The sequence below is a fragment of the Electrophorus electricus genome, chromosome 19 (genome assembly GCF_013358815.1).
Source record: "Electrophorus electricus isolate fEleEle1 chromosome 19, fEleEle1.pri, whole genome shotgun sequence".
NCBI lineage: Eukaryota > Metazoa > Chordata > Actinopteri > Gymnotiformes > Gymnotidae > Electrophorus > Electrophorus electricus.
In genome coordinates this window covers 2,307,150-2,325,449 of record NC_049553.1, presented here as the reverse complement: position 1 = coordinate 2,325,449, position 18,300 = coordinate 2,307,150, and the positions used below count along the sequence as shown (strand labels likewise).

Below are 18,300 nucleotides of genomic sequence, written 5' to 3'. Positions count from 1 at the left end.
CACCCCATGTTCATGAATGAAGTGTTTTCTCTAAATGAAGGTTATTCATGCTTTCACTGTAATATAAACTGATAAAAGACAAAACATTTTCAAAGTCTTCTTTGTTCATTTTTACTGTGTCAGTAACTTTGGAGAGCACTGTAACTTAAGTTGGATGGCAAGGTGAAAACAAGAAAGATGAAACAACACATTTAATCCCAGAATTATGTAATTTGTACCAAACTCTCTAGAAATTGAGGTAATAAAAGAGAGTCAACAGGCAAAAGAGGCCCAACACTGCATTATACATATTAATAAAGTAAAACATAAAGGAGTATAGACAGTCTTTGTCCTTTCAGAATGATTTGCATACAGGGCCTCTGCAGGTTTCAGCAAAGGGTCTTGGGTAGGCTTTGATGGACCTCAGGGTAAGATATATGACCTCTCCTCCAGGATTAGGATGGTACAGAAGAACAATCTTCTTTAGGACAAGGTTAAGAGAAGTCTTCTCTTGGAATGTGGTGGTAATGGGTTACAACTGGTGTGGGTGTTGAATGTCAGTTTGCATATGTTGACTAATGTATGGTTTGGATGTAATGGTGGAAAATGCAAACCCTAGTATGTAAAATGGTGAGGTGACTACCAATGAATAAAAATGTGGGTTGTTTGATTGTTAGATGTTCTCCGGACGGTGCCTCAAAATGCTTGTTAACGTTAACTTACAATAAAAGATGGACCAGCTATTCTCTTTAACTAATTCTGAAGTCTGCATCTTCATTTTATATTTGAATGTTTAACTTTACAACTAGTTGACTGGGGATTTAGGAATGACACAATCTTGAGTGATCTTTGAAATATATCGTTTATGAACTTTTTACATTATTTTCTTAACATTAATGTGTGTGTAAGCCTTTCATACATTTATGTATACCTTTATATAAGCACAATAATTCTAAAAAAATAATTAGACTTAGTTGAGTATTTTGCTTGCAGGTCTGAGAGTGGTGCTATTTTATTGTGGCTGTGGTCTTACCTTCATTTTTGTAGGCTGCCTCCTTTACTTCAATTGTTTTCTTTTTTAACCCTGCATGTGGTTGTGAGAGAGTGAAAAATCTAAACCTTACCAAATTATTTATGTAACATTTCACCCCTGACTCCTGCCCCATTTTCACTGTGCTTCAAACCTATTCTCATATATTCACAGCCAACCAACTAGAAACAAAACACAGATTCACACACACTGATGCAAACTGGAAGACAGCTGCATGACTGACTAGGTTGTTACATAATGTTCAACTCAGAGCCCAAAGTCACTCACCCATTCTAAACACACACCCATACACACCCAAGATGGGAACAGAGAAAACTATCAAAGATATTAGGAATATATTTTTGCATTCACAGTCTATTTTCTGTGACAATATAAGGAAGTTTATTTACAATTTACAATTATAACACAGTAATCCTACCAGTGTCTTGTATTTTTGTCAAATACCAAACATACAGGGCAAAAGTATCAGACTACCTAAAGGATAATGCCAGTCCTTTTGAACAAAATGTGTATTTTTCTCCTCTAATATTCTCAGTCATCCTAGCACTTCTTCTTATGTTTGAAAACAAGAAAAAAGTAGATACAAAGGTCTGTTTGTAGACTTCAGGTAGTACCATTCAACACAAGTCTACATTCTCGTCTGCTGGGGACTGAAAAATTGGAACCACCCAAAAACACCATCAAAATATGTGCTGGGGGTAACTGTCAGTTATTTTAGCAAAACAATTAAAAACACTTTCAAAAGATGATGACATTTAATAACAACATTTTTTTTTAAAAAAGGAAGTTTGCTTGTTGAAAATAAAACAAAGCAAAAAAGCACCTGAGGTATAGTACATCAGTGAGAACCCAAAAGTATTCATCAAGAACATTCAGCTAAAGTGCACTGACGTTTCACCTCTGAGAAAAAAAAGTATATTCAAAATTTGAAGCCTTTTCCTGCCTCTTCTGCACGTTCTGCTTCAAAGTCCTCTTAAAACACGTCTTTCAATGATTACGTGGCATGTAATAAAAATTGTAACACTTTCGGCTGGCCTTTATTGAATTACTGAATCATTTCATATGATCAGAACTAAAGAAGATTTGAAACCAATATCAATACCAAGCATTCATCAAACCTTGGTCAAGAATAACACTAACAGTCTGTAGACAGGTTTGTTTTACAATAAATACAGATTAAATTACAAATAAACAAACAGATTTTAGTCAGAAAGCATTATTCGGCTGATCCAGATGCCACTCCACAATGTTATTGTAGTTTGGACACAACCAAAATAGGCTATGAGCATGTTGGCACCAGATCAAGCTTACACCCACTATTTTGTAAGGATTCTGATATCCAAACTGGTTAGGTCAGGTCTGTCTGCAACCACACCTAACCTTGTTTTCTAACATTCCATGTTTTATCATTATGTTTAATTAAGCCTGTTCATGTCTGTCTTTCCTGTTTTTCCTAATTGAAGATTTCAACAGACCTCTAGTAGATACTTTTTCTGCTCTCTCATCAACTTTCTTCTTTTCTCCAGACCCTTCCTTCTCTGTTTGGGGAGCGGTTTGTCCATGTGGTGGTGTGAATTTGTTCTCAGATTTGACCCTTTTTTCATTCTTGGAGTTCTCAATTTCTCCTTTAACCGTTTCTTTGTCCTTGAGAGATGGTTTCCCAGTATGCTCTTTGGCTGCCCTTTCCTTCACTATCACCACTTTTGCTTTGTCTGCTCTGTCTTTACTTGTTTGTTCTTTTGCTGCTTTCTCTTTTTCTATCTTTCTCTTAGCCAGCCTTTCATTCTTCGACTTCTCTCCTTTTTCTTTTGCAGCCTTCTCCTCGGCCTGTCTTTCTTTTTCGAGTCTTTCTTTCTCAGCTCTTTCTATTGCAGCTTTTTCTTTTGCTAGTCTTTCCTTTTCCACCTTCTCTCTTGCCAGCCTTTCCTCCTCTGCTCTCTCCTTTTCCGCCTTCTCTCTTGCCAGCCTTTCCTTCTCTGCTCTCTCCTTTTCCGCCTTCTCTCTTGCCAGCCTTTCCTTTTCTGCTCTCTCCTTTTCCGCCTTCTCTCTTGCCAGCCTTTCCTTCTCTGCTCTCTCCTTTTCCGCCTTCTCTCTTGCCAGCCTTTCCTTCTCTGCTCTCTCCTTTTCCGCCTTCTCTCTTGCCAGCCTTTCCTTCTCTGCTCTCTCCTTTTCCGCCTTCTCTCTTGCCAGCCTTTCCTTCTCTGCTCTCTCCTTTTCCGCCTTCTCTTTTGCCAGCCTTTCCTTCTCTGCTCTCTCCTTTTCCGCCTTCTCTTTTGCCAGCCTTTCCTTCTCTGCTCTCTCCTTTTCCGCCTTCTCTCTTGCCAGCCTTTCCTTCTCTGCTCTCTCCTTTTCCGCCTTCTCTCTTGCCAGCCTTTCCTTTTCTGCTCTCTCCTTTTCCGCCTTCTCTTTTGCCAGCCTTTCCTTTTCTGCTCTCTCCTTTTCCGCCTTCTCTTTTGCCAGCCTTTCCTTTTCTGCTCTCTCCTTTTCCGCCTTCTCTTTTGCCAGCCTTTCCTTCTCTGCTCTCTCCTTTTCCACCTTCTCTTTTGCCAGCCTTTCCTTCTCTGCTCTCTCCTTTTCCGCCTTCTCTCTTGCCAGCCTTTCCTTTTCTGCTCTCTCCTTTTCCGCCTTCTCTTTTGCCAGCCTTTCCTTTTCTGCGCTCTCCTTTTCCGCCTTCTCTTTTGCCAGCCTTTCCTTTTCTGCTCTCTCCTTTTCCGCCTTCTCTTTTGCCAGCCTTTCCTTCTCTGCTCTCTCCTTTTCCGCCTTCTCTCTTGCCAGCCTTTCCTTTTCTGCTCTCTCCTTTTCCGCCTTCTCTTTTGCCAGCCTTTCCTTTTCTGCGCTCTCCTTTTCCGCCTTCTCTCTTGCCAGCCTTTCCTTTTCTGCTCTCTCCTTTTCCACCTTCTCTTTTGCCAGCCTTTCCTTTTCTGCTCTCTCCTTTTCCGCCTTCTCTTTTGCCAGCCTTTCCTTTTCTGCTCTCTCCTTTTCCGCCTTCTCTTTTGCTAGCCTTTCCTTTTCTGCTCTCTCCTTTTCCGCCTTCTCTTTTGCCAGCCTTTCCTTTTCTGCTCTCTCCTTTTCTGCTTGTTCCCTTACTAGCCTTTCAGCCTTCTCTTTGTCAGCCTTTTCTTTTGCTAGCCTTTGCCTTTCTGCCCTCTCCTTCTCTGCCATCTCTTTGGCCAACTTCTCCTGTTTCACCCTTTCCCTCTCTGCTTGCTCTTTAGCTAGCTTTTCAGCCTTCTCCTTTTCAGCCTTTTTTTTTGCAAGTCGTTCTTGTAGAGCTTGCTCTTTCTCTGCCTTCTCCTTAGCTAATCTTTCTTCACGCTCCTTTCTTTCTTTCTCTTTACGTAGTTTAGCCTCGGCCTCTTCCATGGCTTTCTGAGTAGCAAGCAGAGCCTTCCTCTCCTCTTCCTCTCGAGCCAGAATGCTACGGACTTCAGCCAGTGCTATCTTAGCGATCTTTTTCGCTTCTACCTTCTCATGGATCATCCGAAGCTGCTCCTTCAGAGCTGCCTTTAGCTTTTCCCCAATTTGTCGAGCGGAATGCGCTAGATGTGCAAGAAAAAGTTTCAATTTTCAAAACGTCTCAAAAAAAAAAGCTAATTTCCTCTTTCCGTGCAAAAGAAACATGTTGCTCATGCCAATGAAGAGAGTTAGTATTACATGAAGGCTCTTTAAAAAATCAGCCAGGTCATCTTTCATGCCAGAACCAGGTGACACTGCCTCTGTGACATTCATTCAACATTGCCAATCCAAAGGATTTGCCACAGTAAACATCTGCGTCAAAACATTCCTTGTGTTAGGGCACATTTGTGCAATATTTGTATTATCTACTGCAACAACCCTGCAAACCTACACGCATTTTCATTTAAGTCTTCTTTCAAATAAACAAACAAACAAACAAACAAATGAACAATATTAGTTTACTGCATTAAATGCATCAGCACAAAACTGAGATGATTATAAACCAGAAACCTTTAATGCCTCAGTCTCGACAATGCACCTTCACCTGCAGTTAGCCAAGTTATGATCCACACACAAACACGCATAACACATGCTCAGTACCTTTTTTTTTAGACTGCTGTTCTTTATAATTCTCAGCTGCAATGAGAAGGGGAGAAGTACCATCTGAGACCATGTTCACATAACCATAGTGATCAAGTTATGAGCATGGCATAAAATCATAAGAATGACATGGGAGTCCAAAGTAATAAGCACTGAGTATTAGCATGCAGACAAACACAAGTGACCTGTATAATTGTGTAAAACTATTTTTTAGCATCAAAATATGTTTTGGTGGATGAGAATTCTGTAGCCTGGTCAATACAATGAACTCAGGGACATCTGGTTACTTTTAAAGACGTCAAGCTATGTTAAGGATATAATTGCACTGCATGTGAAACAAACATGGCTACAGCAGTGGAGGAAAGTTTAGGGATCTTTTAAATGGCTCTTTTAAACCTTTGTCTAAATCATAAAGCCTTCTGGCACATCACATTGCTTTCCTTTATGATGAAGTAGACAAACTGTTTGACTGACACAGAAAGGAAGGAGTTATATAGCACAAAAGCTTACAGGCATTCTATAAACTACTTGCTAAAGCAAAGTTCTAGCTAGTAAAGGTGTCACAACTACCATTATCATGCATCCTTGCTGGTTTCTATCTTTGCTAGCCATCATGGGTTCAGTTAAACTAAAATGGTTAAATTCTACAAAATGATACATAAGCTTTAGACAATATATGTGACTCTACCAACTGTAATAAAGCTATCGCAGCGTACTGTGCAGCGTACTCACACTTGGACCACATCTAATATACTTCAAAAGCAGTTCTCACATGACTAGATATCAAAAATTCAAACAAACGACAGCAAGACAGCTGTATCGCCACAACCACAGCCAAGGGTCTTTAAATACCTTTGCGTGCACTTTTTTTCTTTCTCACAGGAGTGTCTGATTCAGAAGAAAACATATATGAATGAAGGCTCACACACGAGGAGTTATACCACACACACACGCACGCACGCACGCACGCACGCACGCACGCACGCACGCACGCACGCACGCACGCACACACGCACGCACACACGCACCAGACAGACACATAGCTGGTGGCATTTTCATAAAATATAAAAACAGACATGAACCTAAGAAAACTACTTGGACTAAATACTAACCATAATTAATCACACAAACTCTGTTTTGGCCAACATGCTGCAAACACCAATGACTTACAGAATGCAAAAAACAACAAAAAAAAACCCCCAAAAAAACAAAAACAACCCCCCACACACACACACACACACACACACACACACACACACACACACACACACACACACACACACACACGTCCTTCGCAAACACATATCTGCCAACTATAATGGGTGTCAAACCTATTTAAGCCAAACTAAAACAAATAGGCCTTGTAGGTCATGGCATTATTGAGAGTACAATTAACCACACCATGTAAAATTCCAATTGGATGCCAACAGCAATCCCCAAAATACCTTCTGCACAACCTTTTTTTCTTGCCATGTGCACAGCATCTTCTGGCTTGAGTTGAGAAAACATTATAAATAATAATGAGACTAGCACCATCAATAGGCTAATTGTCTGTTGTTGTTTTTTTGTAGTTGTAGCAGACTACACCTCTTCCTCAAATGCAGTTCAACAAAGTGAGATGGATCAAAAAGCTGACCGTCTACAGCACTAATCAAATATACTGCTCTTACAGTTAGCTCAGGTTAGCACTGCACCTTGTATCATACACCTTGTATCATACAGAGCAAGAATAAATAAGTTACAGCACATCTTAAAAGCATCCCACCAAACCTCTCAATCACTTCACACACAAAAACAGAATGGAAATCATCCTAACAGCTGTCTTAAACTGGAATTTCCCATGCGATCCCATATGCTAAAAAAAAAACAAAAAACAACCCCACAGAGGATAAACAAAGAGGTCTACTACACTCCTTAGTCACATGCAAACACAGTGACTGCAAATGTCCTCATTGTCCTTCAGACTCTTCGCTACACAAGCACATCTGCACATTCTTCACAGGATAAGCGCATTCACTAAACCCTCAACAGCAGAGACAACAGCCACAACGCAGACACGTCTCCGGCCATCAACTGGACTGTAAAGCCAAGGGTGGATTTATGGGGCTAATGCCCTGTAACTGCAGGACATACCAGCCACCCTTTTGGCCTCCTCTGCAACATGCCCTCCGACTTGTCTGGCCTCGCACGGAAACAGCGCATCAAAGAGAAGTGCCAGGGAGCTTTTTAACCAATCAGAGCCCTCATCTGCTAAAGCATCATCACTTGTTTTGTGCATAGAGTGACAGCCAGGCAAGCCTATGTGGCAGAGAGAGAGAGAGAGCAGAAGAGAGATTAGAAAGACAGCAAGAAAAAAAGGTTGAAAGAAGAGTGTGTGCTGAAAAGCAAACTGGGGAAAATGTTGAACTGAAAACGCTAGCTTTCATTTTTACACTGATGAACATTAGTTTAATTTATTAACTCGACCAGCCTCAGCAAAACAAAGAGGAAGAATACGTTTCTATGAATAAAAATGTTTGTATGAAAAAACTTTTGTATGAAGAGAAAATGTCCTTCTAAATTAAGAATCAGAAGCTTTGGTCAGGCAACTCTATCACGCAGAATACAGAAGCCTATTAAAACACATCACTCTAAATCTTACTTAGCTTACATTGGCTTCCACACATACTACTAAATCTATCTTTTGATAATTATAACTCTTATGCTGCTAAATTCTACGGTGTTACAGCCCTTCATGTAGTTTGTCCCAACTCAGCTGTGGCAGACTTCATGTAATACACAAGATCAAATGCACCTCAGGTACATGTCATAGCCCCAAGTCATGGGGATTAGTTAAGGTTTAACAGGGGTTTTCAGTCCCGTCCTTGATTTCCAGCCAATGTATGTCATCTCACAGTAAACCTGAACTAGTTAATCAGTCTGAGGACTACAATAAAAACGTCTGACCTGTAGTACCAGATAATTATGCAATACCCCCTCTGACATCCAGGTATAACAAACATCCCATAATACAAATTGACAGCCAAACCCTTTTCACCTTACCACCATTTACAATTATAACATAGGAATTAAAACCCTCAGTCAGTCATGCAGGAAAAAAATGTACAGGGGTGTGCACCCATGTATATATGAGTACAGACAAACATACATGCATATACACACCCACACTCACATCCAACCACACATTCACCCACACACTCACCCAAGATAACTTTAGCATCTTCTGCATCAAAGTCACCATCACCATCAGCATCATAAACTCCTCCAAGTGTACCTGACATAGAAGTGAAATTTGAGAGTACGATTTATCATTGCATTACATAAGCACACATACTGGTAAAGTAAAGACATACCTACAACACTGCTGTATTCAACTAGGTCAAACCAGACAACAGCCACAGACATCCAAACACCCAACAGAGCAAGGACTATGATCCAACTGAAGACAGAGTTCCTCTCAGCCTTCTTACTGCCTTTAGTTACAGGAGGCACTGCCTGGGTCTCTGTAAAGACAAAAAGATGGGTAAAAATGCTGAAACACACAGACATACACATTTTGTTTCTACTTTGTGTGCAGATCCCACATACAGGATATACTAATTTCCATCATAAGTAAAATAAAATAAACTATTTTGCAAAAGAACCTAGCATTATAGGCATTTTGGTTGGGATAGAGCTTGGGGTTATTGAGAGGGCATGAGGAAGGGGTTAGTGTATATGTTTAGAGGGGGTTAGGGCAGTGGTCACCAACCTTTTCATATATAAGGTCACCGTTTGAAATCTGAACAAATCAAAAGATCTACTGGCATAAATGCCAGGCTTAGGCTACTTAAAATAACAAAGCTGTGTATGAACCCATAGCCTCCTATAACATCAAATGAAACTGTTTACTTACTTCATTACTGTACAACTGAGTGCTGGCCATAGTGGAACTCAGCGAGATGCCACATTAGTTGGGATATCCACAATGCAGGTTTACCTTTGAAGGCATTGTTGTTCCTAAATCCCCAGTTAGCTAGTTTTAAAGTTCAACATTCAAACAGAAAATAAAGATGCAGATGTCAGAATTAGCTGAAAATTATAGCTGGTTCTATTCTTTATTGCAAGTTAAAAATAACATACAGCTGAGGCATCCTCTGGAGTGATTGTTTGACAATCACACAAAGAACCCAAGTTTTGATATAGTTTTCAGGAGTGATTATGTAATCGCCCGACCTTCTTTTAAATATTAGTGTTCGAAATCTCCACCATTATACCCAAACCATACATTATATGGATACTGATAATCCATACCCATATCACTTGAAGCTTGGAAGCTTTACATTCAAAGAGAAGACTTCTCTCTCACTCTTTTTTAAAAATGACCATCTAACATAAGGTTATTTTACGGTACCATGCTGTACCTGGTGGAGAGGTGATGTGTCTTACACAGTGGTCTGCTGAAGTCTACCCAGAACCCTTTGCAGAGGCCTCTGCTCTGTACACAGAGCATTTTATACGGATATAGAATCTCTATGATCTTATTGTTTTATGTTATTAATACTTCTAATTCAATGTTTAAGCCTCTTTTTCCTGTAAACACTCTTAATTACCTCAGCATTAACAGTAATAATCATGCATGACAGGTCTCTGTCCTTTCCCTGCAATTCACAATTTAGCTCATTCTGCCTAGATGTTAGGTTCATCAGAAAAGCCAGCTGGAGCAGCCATGCGTCATCTGCCAGCACTTTGTATTCTTCATTCCTTGACCTCAAAAAAGTCATAATCTCCGGCAGCAAAGCACTGAATCGCTGGAACAACTTTCGACGTCTTAATCAGCGCATGCAGAATCAAGCCTCCATATTCAGCATCAAGCTCATAAGGTAATGACTTAAACGAGTGATGCTGAAGAGTTTTTACAAGAACAGAGTTTACAATTTTGACCATAACAGTCATCACGTGAGAGATCCACGACTTTGATAGCTAGCGCTTGCTGATGAATGACAGAATGGTAGCTGACAAAAGGTAGGGAGAGTGGGATTTTCTTCACAAAGTGTGATGAAACCAGCATGTCCACCACGCATTGCCAGTGCCACATTGGCAGTTATTGACACGAGTTTTTCGAAGTGGAAGTTTTTTCTCAGTGGCATACGTTTTGAAAGCACTGTATATACCCTCACCTCTTGTTCTCACATTCAAAGGCAAAAGAGTGAGAATCTTCCTTGTCTCTCATCATGTGAACGAACACAACAAGGTGGACCATGTCAGTTAAACCCACAGATTGTCAAGAAAAGAATTACAGTAACTTGAACGTAATAACTGAAGCAGCCAATTTATGGCGATCAAGTTCCGTGGTCTTGGAGATCCATCCGTAGATCGCAATTGCCTGGTTGGTTGGTGATCACTGTATTAGGGTGTATGTTTAGAAGTGACTAATGTGTATGTTTAGAAGGGTTAGGGCATAAGTTTAAACTGTAGGTGGCTGCAAACAAAGCAGCTCAATACAGTTACACAAGATGGGGGGGGGGGGGGGGGAGACAGAGGCTACAAAATAACATCAGGATCATGTAACAGATAGCATTATATTCTGATGACAAGGACTCCTGTGTGCTACACCCCACCCCCCAGAACAAAGACTCACCCTCCAAACCCACAAGCATGCACACACATGCAGATATAAATACATTCAAATATGAGTGCTAATTTTTGCTGTTCTGACGATGGCAGGGGAAGGGCAATAAGGTAATGGGTGTGTTCATCAAGTGCACCGTAAAATAAGGGTAAGCTACAAAATGATCAAAACCAGCCAGTTAAAAGCATTAGGGTCATGCCATAATTTACTATGACTCAAAAAGAATAAACTGCCACCATATCTAACACTAATATGTCATCTCACTATAAATAAAAGTGCTTATGTGTAAGGGCAACAGCAAGAGAGAGAAAGCATGCTGCTGTACTAACTCCTCAACTGTCAGTAAACTGGGCCGTACCTGTCTCACACATGCACACGCACACAGACCCAGAACCACTGTTTTGATAAGAAGCAGTACACTTGCAAGCCTTTGTAACTCAGGTAAACCAAGTTGCAATATGTAACTAAAAGGACAGTCAAAAAAAATGGACACACGCATGCGACTTTCACTGCACCAACCCAGGCTCTGAACAGTTTGAACACTTTGAACTCATGCCATACCAGCTATATCAACTATCCTTTTTGCGCTCCTCAGATATCCATCTACCTGTTAAATTTGCCATTTTTGTCCCATCTGCTTTAGTTTCTCCCATTCCTCCGGGTTTCTAGACTAGCAGTCCCAAAGAAAACTGCAAGGGAAAAGCAAGTCCTTTTTTCTTTTTTTTTTGCTCATACGAAACAGCACTTGCTGGCTCAGCTGCAACCAGATACATGCTTTTTGCCTGCTGGGTATTTATAGTGCCGCAGTTACTACACACGCTAATGGTCCTCATATGGATACAACGAGCAGTGACGTTCTTCCCACACACACACACACACACACACATACATACACACACACACACACACACACACACACATACACACATACACACATACACACATACACACATACACACACACACACACACACACACACACACACATTCAAGCACAAACGTGAGCAACCTTTGCAACCAAAATGCATTCACTGCCTCACACGCCAACATAACCTGTGTGTCTCTGTCACACAGATACAAAAGTGCAGGGTATAATAAACATGAAACTAATAGTTGACATATAAACATCCCCCCCCCTCTCTCTCAGTCCCTCACTCACTCACTCATTCACTCCATGAATGGTCTCAGAATATGAAATCGCTGACGTGCCACTGCAGACATCGAAATAGCCTTTTGTAAATACTATAGCCAACATCTTCATATCACTTCAAGTTTTAACTCTAGGCTTTTAACTCAACAGGCTTTTACTATTCTTTCCATGAACGAGCCTAATGGCATTCCCTTGCCTTCTGTGTTAGCTAACGCTAATCTTCTCGTATAGTAATACAGAATTATGTGTGAAATGTTTAAATGACCACAAACAAGTATTTTATACGTTTTACGTAAAATAATGCATAACCGTAGGTATTATTAAAGTAGTTTAACGTACGTAATAAATAAATAAATGTATAATAAATGTAAAAACAGGTCGAACCTTTCAGAATACTTTGAGAAACACAGACCGTTTGTCATCTTGCAAAGTACCGTTATGTATCGACTAGGAAATGTGCACTTTAGCTACAATAGCTAACCAGCTAACGCTGCATCGCATCGACAAGTAAGATAGCGAAGCCCCTTTTATCACTGGTTGCAATGATAAACCGTGAGCTACTACTGTCCTGATTTTAGTCAGCTAAGGTCTTTATGACATCAGTGATCACCTCATCTCACCGTGCCTGGGTACTGGTTGTGTACCGGCTAGCTAACGCTAGCTTGTGATAACCAGTAAACAGAAGCCGTTACCTTTTTTTGAATGACTGCGTGCGGTTTTCTTATGGCCCATGACAACAAAGGCGAGGTGCCGGGTACTTTAACTCGTTCTTTATTTTAAACTACCAAACTCCTGCCCTGCATATCAGAATAATCTCACACGAAATCCGTAACGTTGGCAAACTTTGTTGATGGCGAAAACCCGCATGAAATTGACATAATACGTCGTCCAATCCCTACTTTCAGACGGATGAGAGAGCGGAGGTCTTGAATGCTATAGCCAATCACGTTTAAGATCCTCAGCCCGGGATCCGCGCTTCCCTAATTCCGCTTTGCTGCAGGACGCGCGTAACGTGGCAAAAGTGCGTGTACCGAAACGTTTCCTCGCGAGAGCCTGGATTCAATGATCACTAGATCATTAGATCACTAGATGATCACTAGAGAACGCCGTGTAGTGGCTCCTGGCCTCAGTCATGATGTGCATATTTTTGTATGTCCGTTAATCTCTGACATCCGAACCAGAGGACCAGTTTATTCGGTCATGCCTTTCACAAGTTTGATCACATGTGTTTTAGAAGGGGGGATCTTAACGGGCTTCTCAGGACCCGAATCACTGGTTTAATGATGTGGTTTTGACTGAAAAAAAAAAAAAACCCACAAAAAACACATGACATATGGAGTGTTCGTGATTTATTTACGTTGAAAAAAACATGCTGACATAATTTTTAAACATCTTGGACAATATGTAGTGTTTTGTAGTGGGTTGTCTTACCATTGCTCTTAACAGTGCCCTTAAAGCCACTTAAAATAACAGTGGGTCAAGATGTTTTTGAATTAGTGAATTAAGAAGATAGACAAATTAATCCACCAGTCCTGTTAAACTAGGAAAAAATGAGATGCCCGTACTCCCTTGGAGTAAGATGCCCTGATAGAACCAATTTTTACTTAATCAACATGTTACCAATATAAAGGCAACTGATAAACTCATCTTGATGTAATAGTGTATGTGTGGTCTTCAACATCAGTGTCTGTACTCAAGCAGGCAGCTGCCCTGTTGCTGAGCTATCATGTTTGACTGACAGATCAACAGGTCAGGCCCACAAACATATAGCCTGAAAGCAGGGTACATTTACATCCTGTTCCAGCGTATGTGCCTTAATATATTTCTTAATATGTATGTCATATTTTTAAAATGCTTCTGATAAGAAAGGTTGTAGCAGCTCTGCATAGTTTTACAATGGCTTTTAGATTGTGCATCAAAGTGCATTATTGTTTTGACTTTTTTTTTTTTTAAGGTTTCCAATATAGGAAACTGCCAAACCACAGAGGAAGGAACACTATAATGGGTCCTTATAACTGAGTAGTCAAGTATTGTTTGACATATTATAAAGATAAACTACAGTCAAACAAATAATGGAATTCTCTAGCACTATAAATTTAAAAAAAGCTGAAAAGTTAAATTCAGTGGACCATAACTGTGAAAGCATGTTTACCAGAATATAGCAAGGTCGATGACTAAAACACATTGGGCCAACACACCACAGCTAAGCTTTGCTATGTACAAATAAAGGCTTTCTTTCTTTCAGTCTTTCTTGATTTATTTTTTCAGCATTGGTATGAACTGAGTTCTGAGGATGTTGAGACATCGAAAAATACTGCGCATCCTACATAAAGGAAATAATTAATAATGGAAGCGAATACTGCAAGGAAAAAGAAAACAGCTTTCTTTTGCTATCTCTCTCTCTCTCTCACTCTCTGTTCCATTACACTGTGCATGTATGCATAATATCACTCCTCTATAAACTGAAGTGCTGCACACAACACACGAGTCTTCTCCAAGCTAGGTGCAAGTCCCCATCACACCTCAGGAATGGAGTGATCCATTAGAGACTTCACAATGCTGTTGGACATCCTGTTGAGAGAGGAGGTACAAGAGAACTAGTTAAAAAGGGAAAGACCCAGGCTCTTCTGCACATGTGGAGCAAACACAATCACTGGCTAGCAATAGTTTACCTTTTCATCATGTGCTCAAAAATGACCACTGGCATCACAGTCACAGTCACAACATTCCCGCTAGAACTGAGGATGTCTAATACTTGAGAATCCTGATGAAAGTGAAAACATAATGTGTGTATATGTGTGAGAGAGAATGAGAGAAGGAGAGACAAAAAAGCATGAGAGAGAGAGAGAAAGACAGAAACAGAGAAAGACACACTTTCATTGCTATTAGTTATATTCCAGTATATATAATGAAATGTTTAAGCTTTTTAATGAAGAAATATGAAATTGCAAATAATGATTCTAAATTGGCGCTCTTCAGTGCTGTTCAGGGGAGTCACATTTCTGCAGAGTTTGGCTCTAAGTCAAACCACACATACACATTGGATCCAGGTAATTAATGTCTTCACAGCTCTTTAACTGGCTAAATCAGGTGTAATAGCTGTGGCTTGGAGATAATCTCTGCAGGAAGGTACCTCTTCAGGAGAAGGATTAGAGGATTTCCCCTTTAGAGTGAATATTTGTAATACCTTTTTTCAATAAATAATGCTGCAAAATTAGCTTAATGTGTGTGTGTGTGTGTGTGTGTGTATTTCACAGGCATATGCGCTTAATTACAGTTTGCCAGTATACTTCAAAAAGACACTAAATATAATTTCATGGTTCTGAATGTCCTCAATATGATGATATCTATGTTCTAGCCTGTTAATCCATTATTCATATTCTGAAAATTCTGAAAAAATTGCAAATACAAAAATAAAGAATAGCTCAGACTTCATTCAGAGACGCAGAGAGAGGGAAAGAGACACAGAGACCCATCTACCTTTAGCCCAATAACATTCTGCCCATTGATCTCACAGATCTGGTGGTCAGTGAGGAGTCCATTGCGAGCTGCAGAGCTGTCCTTCACTATGGAGCTGATCCTGCCCTTCTTCAAGATGAAACCCAGCTGACCGTTCATGTCCTTGTGGAGGGTGATGGTGCGTTCCAGTGGTCTGCCCATAGTGGTGCACCACAGTACCAGTATGATCACAGGCCCATTTGGGGTCATAAATTTTTTTTTTAAGTCTCACTTTGGTAATAACTAGGTAATAAAAGTAGGTAATAATCACAATAATTTATGGAACTTCCCAAAATGATACGTTGCTGTGCATGGCAATTGTGTGTGGCAGAAAAAAACACCTACACTTTATCCACATTTAAACTTGGTAAAGACTGAAAACTTTATATTTGCAAAGATACTCCTAAGTTATATAATACACATACCTACACACGCCCTGCTGTTCCTGGTAGCTTTATGAATAATTTAGCCAAGGTAGTTGTATGCTCATGAATAAAACATTAACGTATTTTGTGTTCAGGACACATTGGCCAAAGCAATTCAGGGAAAGCACGATGTATGATGTTTATGTTGGTGTGTACCTGTCTCGTACAGCGAGCGTGATTCTCTCAGGGCTGGCGATTTTCAGCACCTTGTGTGCACGGTCACTTGTCCACCCAGCGCATGACTCCCCGTTGATCTGCAGGATCTGATCGCCAAACCGAAGACCTGCCAGGGCAGCTGCAGTGTTGGCCTGCACCAGCTGCACAAACACGCCCTGGAACACACGAGTTTGCTATGACTGGTTGCACGTTTCCGTGTACATCTGTGAATGTCTTATAACTAGATTTTTTTTCGTTTTTTTTTTTATTGGGTTGTGAGTCCATAATAAATATTGATTCAAACTAGATTCTTTCTGTCAGACACCTCGGCATTTACCAAAAGACAATTTGTAATGTGCACAGGAACTTTCCGTTTCCATGCAATAAAATCAAGTGATCTGTATTTATTGTAATGTTATTTCTGTCTTACAGGTGCAGGTAAGCCATGCCAGCCAGAAGAGCAGTGCTTCAAAATGCATGCATGATTAAAACTATAGCACAGTACTCAGTAACTGCTGGGCTCAGTGAGAGGGGAGGGTTACATGGGTTCCTCTTACGTTATCTACGGCTTTGAGGCGGAGGCCGATCTTGCCGTCCATGTCTTTGCAGAGCACCACCTCCCTGACGCCCTGCCGAATCTCTGCCTTCTTCACGCCCAGGTCGCCACCCGTTATGGGGGCAGCTGCCCAGTTTGAGCTGCGCGAGACCACACTAACACCCTACGAAACATGGACAAAATAGAAGACACACCATTGTACACAGCTGGAGTTCTGGTCACACACATGGACAGGGATGTAAACTTACTCCACTAGTTGGTTCAGGGACTGTAGTGGACAGGGTTTTCAGAGTGTCTATATTGAGATTCAGGCCCATAAATTCACTTAGCTCAGGGTACAACCTCCCAGAGGCACCTGCATGTACACACCCACACACACACACACACACACACACACACACACACACACACACACACCATAAAATAATGCCTCACACATGCACACTAAGTGTAGAGAAGGTCTCCAGAGTACATACCTGTCTCCTCCAATAGACACTCATAGACAGCGTGGCTAGGCTGACCCTGCTCTGGTTCTGGCAGTGCCAGTGCTTTAGATGGGCTAGCAGTAGGAGTGTTATGTGCCTGTGTAAGTGATCAAATATTTACAGGTTTAACACTGTGACGAGAAAATGAACTATTATATACTGGTTCTGATTTTTTTCCTTTTATCTCAATATCCACAGGAATCACTGGGTTGAACCAAGTGAGACAAACCTGGATGAATTTATCCACCTTCATGTCTTCTAAAGATGGATACAGTGACATAGTTGCTCTCGTATCTCAGGTGTACTGGATCAATTACCTGAAAAGACACATGTGCATGCAAAACTGTGCAACCATGGTGCAGTGACCCAGAAATACGTTATAATTCCAGAAATAGTAGTAGTTATTAAAAGGAAACTACACAAGCCAGTCATCACAGATTCTGCACTCAAGACAAAAACCTGCAAGATTTGTTTGGATACAGAGAATCTTATTACGCAGACGCAACACACGTCACTATTCACATATAATAAAAACAACTTGACTGAGGCTGTAAACCACTTGCACAGCTGCATTGTGCATCTGTTATTTAATCTAAGAGGCAGTTATTGCATTCTGTTTGCAAATTATAATATAGGCCTACATCCTGAAAATAATATTAAAAATGGAGAAGCCGAAATTCAGACAACACCCACTTAAGCACAATTTCGGAATACGCTACTAACATATCGTAGAAAGCAGCCTACTCTCTTGCAACGCTGAATCAGGCAAATAACATAATACTGCAGTAGCAGATGCGCACAAATTAGGCTAAGTGACTGTCGTTACACTTGTATGGGAACGGATAATGGTGCATCACATCTACTCTGTTTATGCGCGGACTCACCTTGATGTTGGATGCAGGATGTTGATCGGCGATTGCTACAGAACGTGAATATGGATTGGGGATAAGCGGCCAGTAGGGTATATCCGATAAAACAATTCAGCCAACCTAGTGTCGACCTTCTGTATCACGAACGATGAGCACACGGTGTCAAATGCGAGCCCTGTTAGGCACGTTCACTGTCCGTTACGTGAAGGGCGAGATCTCAATGACATAAGCATACGTGCATCTCTGCATTTTCCTACAAGTGGGCTACTATACATTCTTGTATTCCTATATATTAAAGGAATTTCTTTTGTGTTGTGTAGGCTGGTGTTCCTCGTACATAGCCCTAACCTTAAGATATCTTTAATTTCCAAAAGAAAAGCTGTATTAAGTGTAAAACAGCTAACAGAAACAAGCAATATATTCCCAGAATATTCAGATTCAATTGATTTATACAAACGCTCAGGT

General features: G+C 40.6%; 2 protein-coding genes across 11 annotated transcripts in view; both read right to left on the bottom strand.

Moving 5' to 3' along the window:
• Nucleotides 1–12,730, bottom strand: part of unm_hu7910 (un-named hu7910) — a 23,208-nt gene extending 10,478 nt beyond the window's left edge. For 4 of the 10 annotated variants that reach the window (XM_027013120.2, XM_027013124.2, XM_027013123.2 and 1 more), the window contains exons 1-7: nucleotides 12,539–12,730; nucleotides 11,305–11,386; nucleotides 8,440–8,589; nucleotides 8,289–8,360; nucleotides 7,220–7,384; nucleotides 5,939–5,974; nucleotides 5,087–5,122 (exon numbers count right to left, since the gene is read on the bottom strand). In XM_027013120.2, the coding sequence (XP_026868921.2) occupies nucleotides 5,087–5,122; nucleotides 5,939–5,974; nucleotides 7,220–7,384; nucleotides 8,289–8,360; nucleotides 8,440–8,589; nucleotides 11,305–11,350 (505 nt within the window). In that variant the 5' untranslated portion in view covers nucleotides 11,351–11,386; nucleotides 12,539–12,730. Of the gene's footprint in view, nucleotides 1–1,012; nucleotides 1,064–5,086; nucleotides 5,123–5,938; nucleotides 5,975–7,219; nucleotides 7,385–8,288; nucleotides 8,361–8,439; nucleotides 8,590–11,304; nucleotides 11,387–12,230; nucleotides 12,495–12,538 lie in introns of those variants that run through there. The other 6 variants (XM_027013121.2, XM_027013126.2, XM_027013122.2 and 3 more) reach the window with 6 other exon arrangements.
• Nucleotides 12,731–13,182: 452 nt separating this feature from the next.
• On the bottom strand, nucleotides 13,183–18,066 carry sdcbp (syndecan binding protein (syntenin)). Its single transcript, XM_027013101.2, has 9 exons — nucleotides 17,851–18,066; nucleotides 17,196–17,283; nucleotides 16,958–17,063; nucleotides 16,730–16,836; nucleotides 16,483–16,644; nucleotides 15,926–16,101; nucleotides 15,327–15,498; nucleotides 14,519–14,610; nucleotides 13,183–14,417 (listed from the first exon to the last, which is right to left on the bottom strand). Exons 2-9 carry the CDS (start codon nucleotides 17,244–17,246, stop codon nucleotides 14,363–14,365), a joined length of 921 nt encoding a protein of 306 aa, XP_026868902.2. The 5' UTR covers nucleotides 17,247–17,283; nucleotides 17,851–18,066; the 3' UTR covers nucleotides 13,183–14,362.
• Nucleotides 18,067–18,300: the final 234 nt, after the last annotated feature.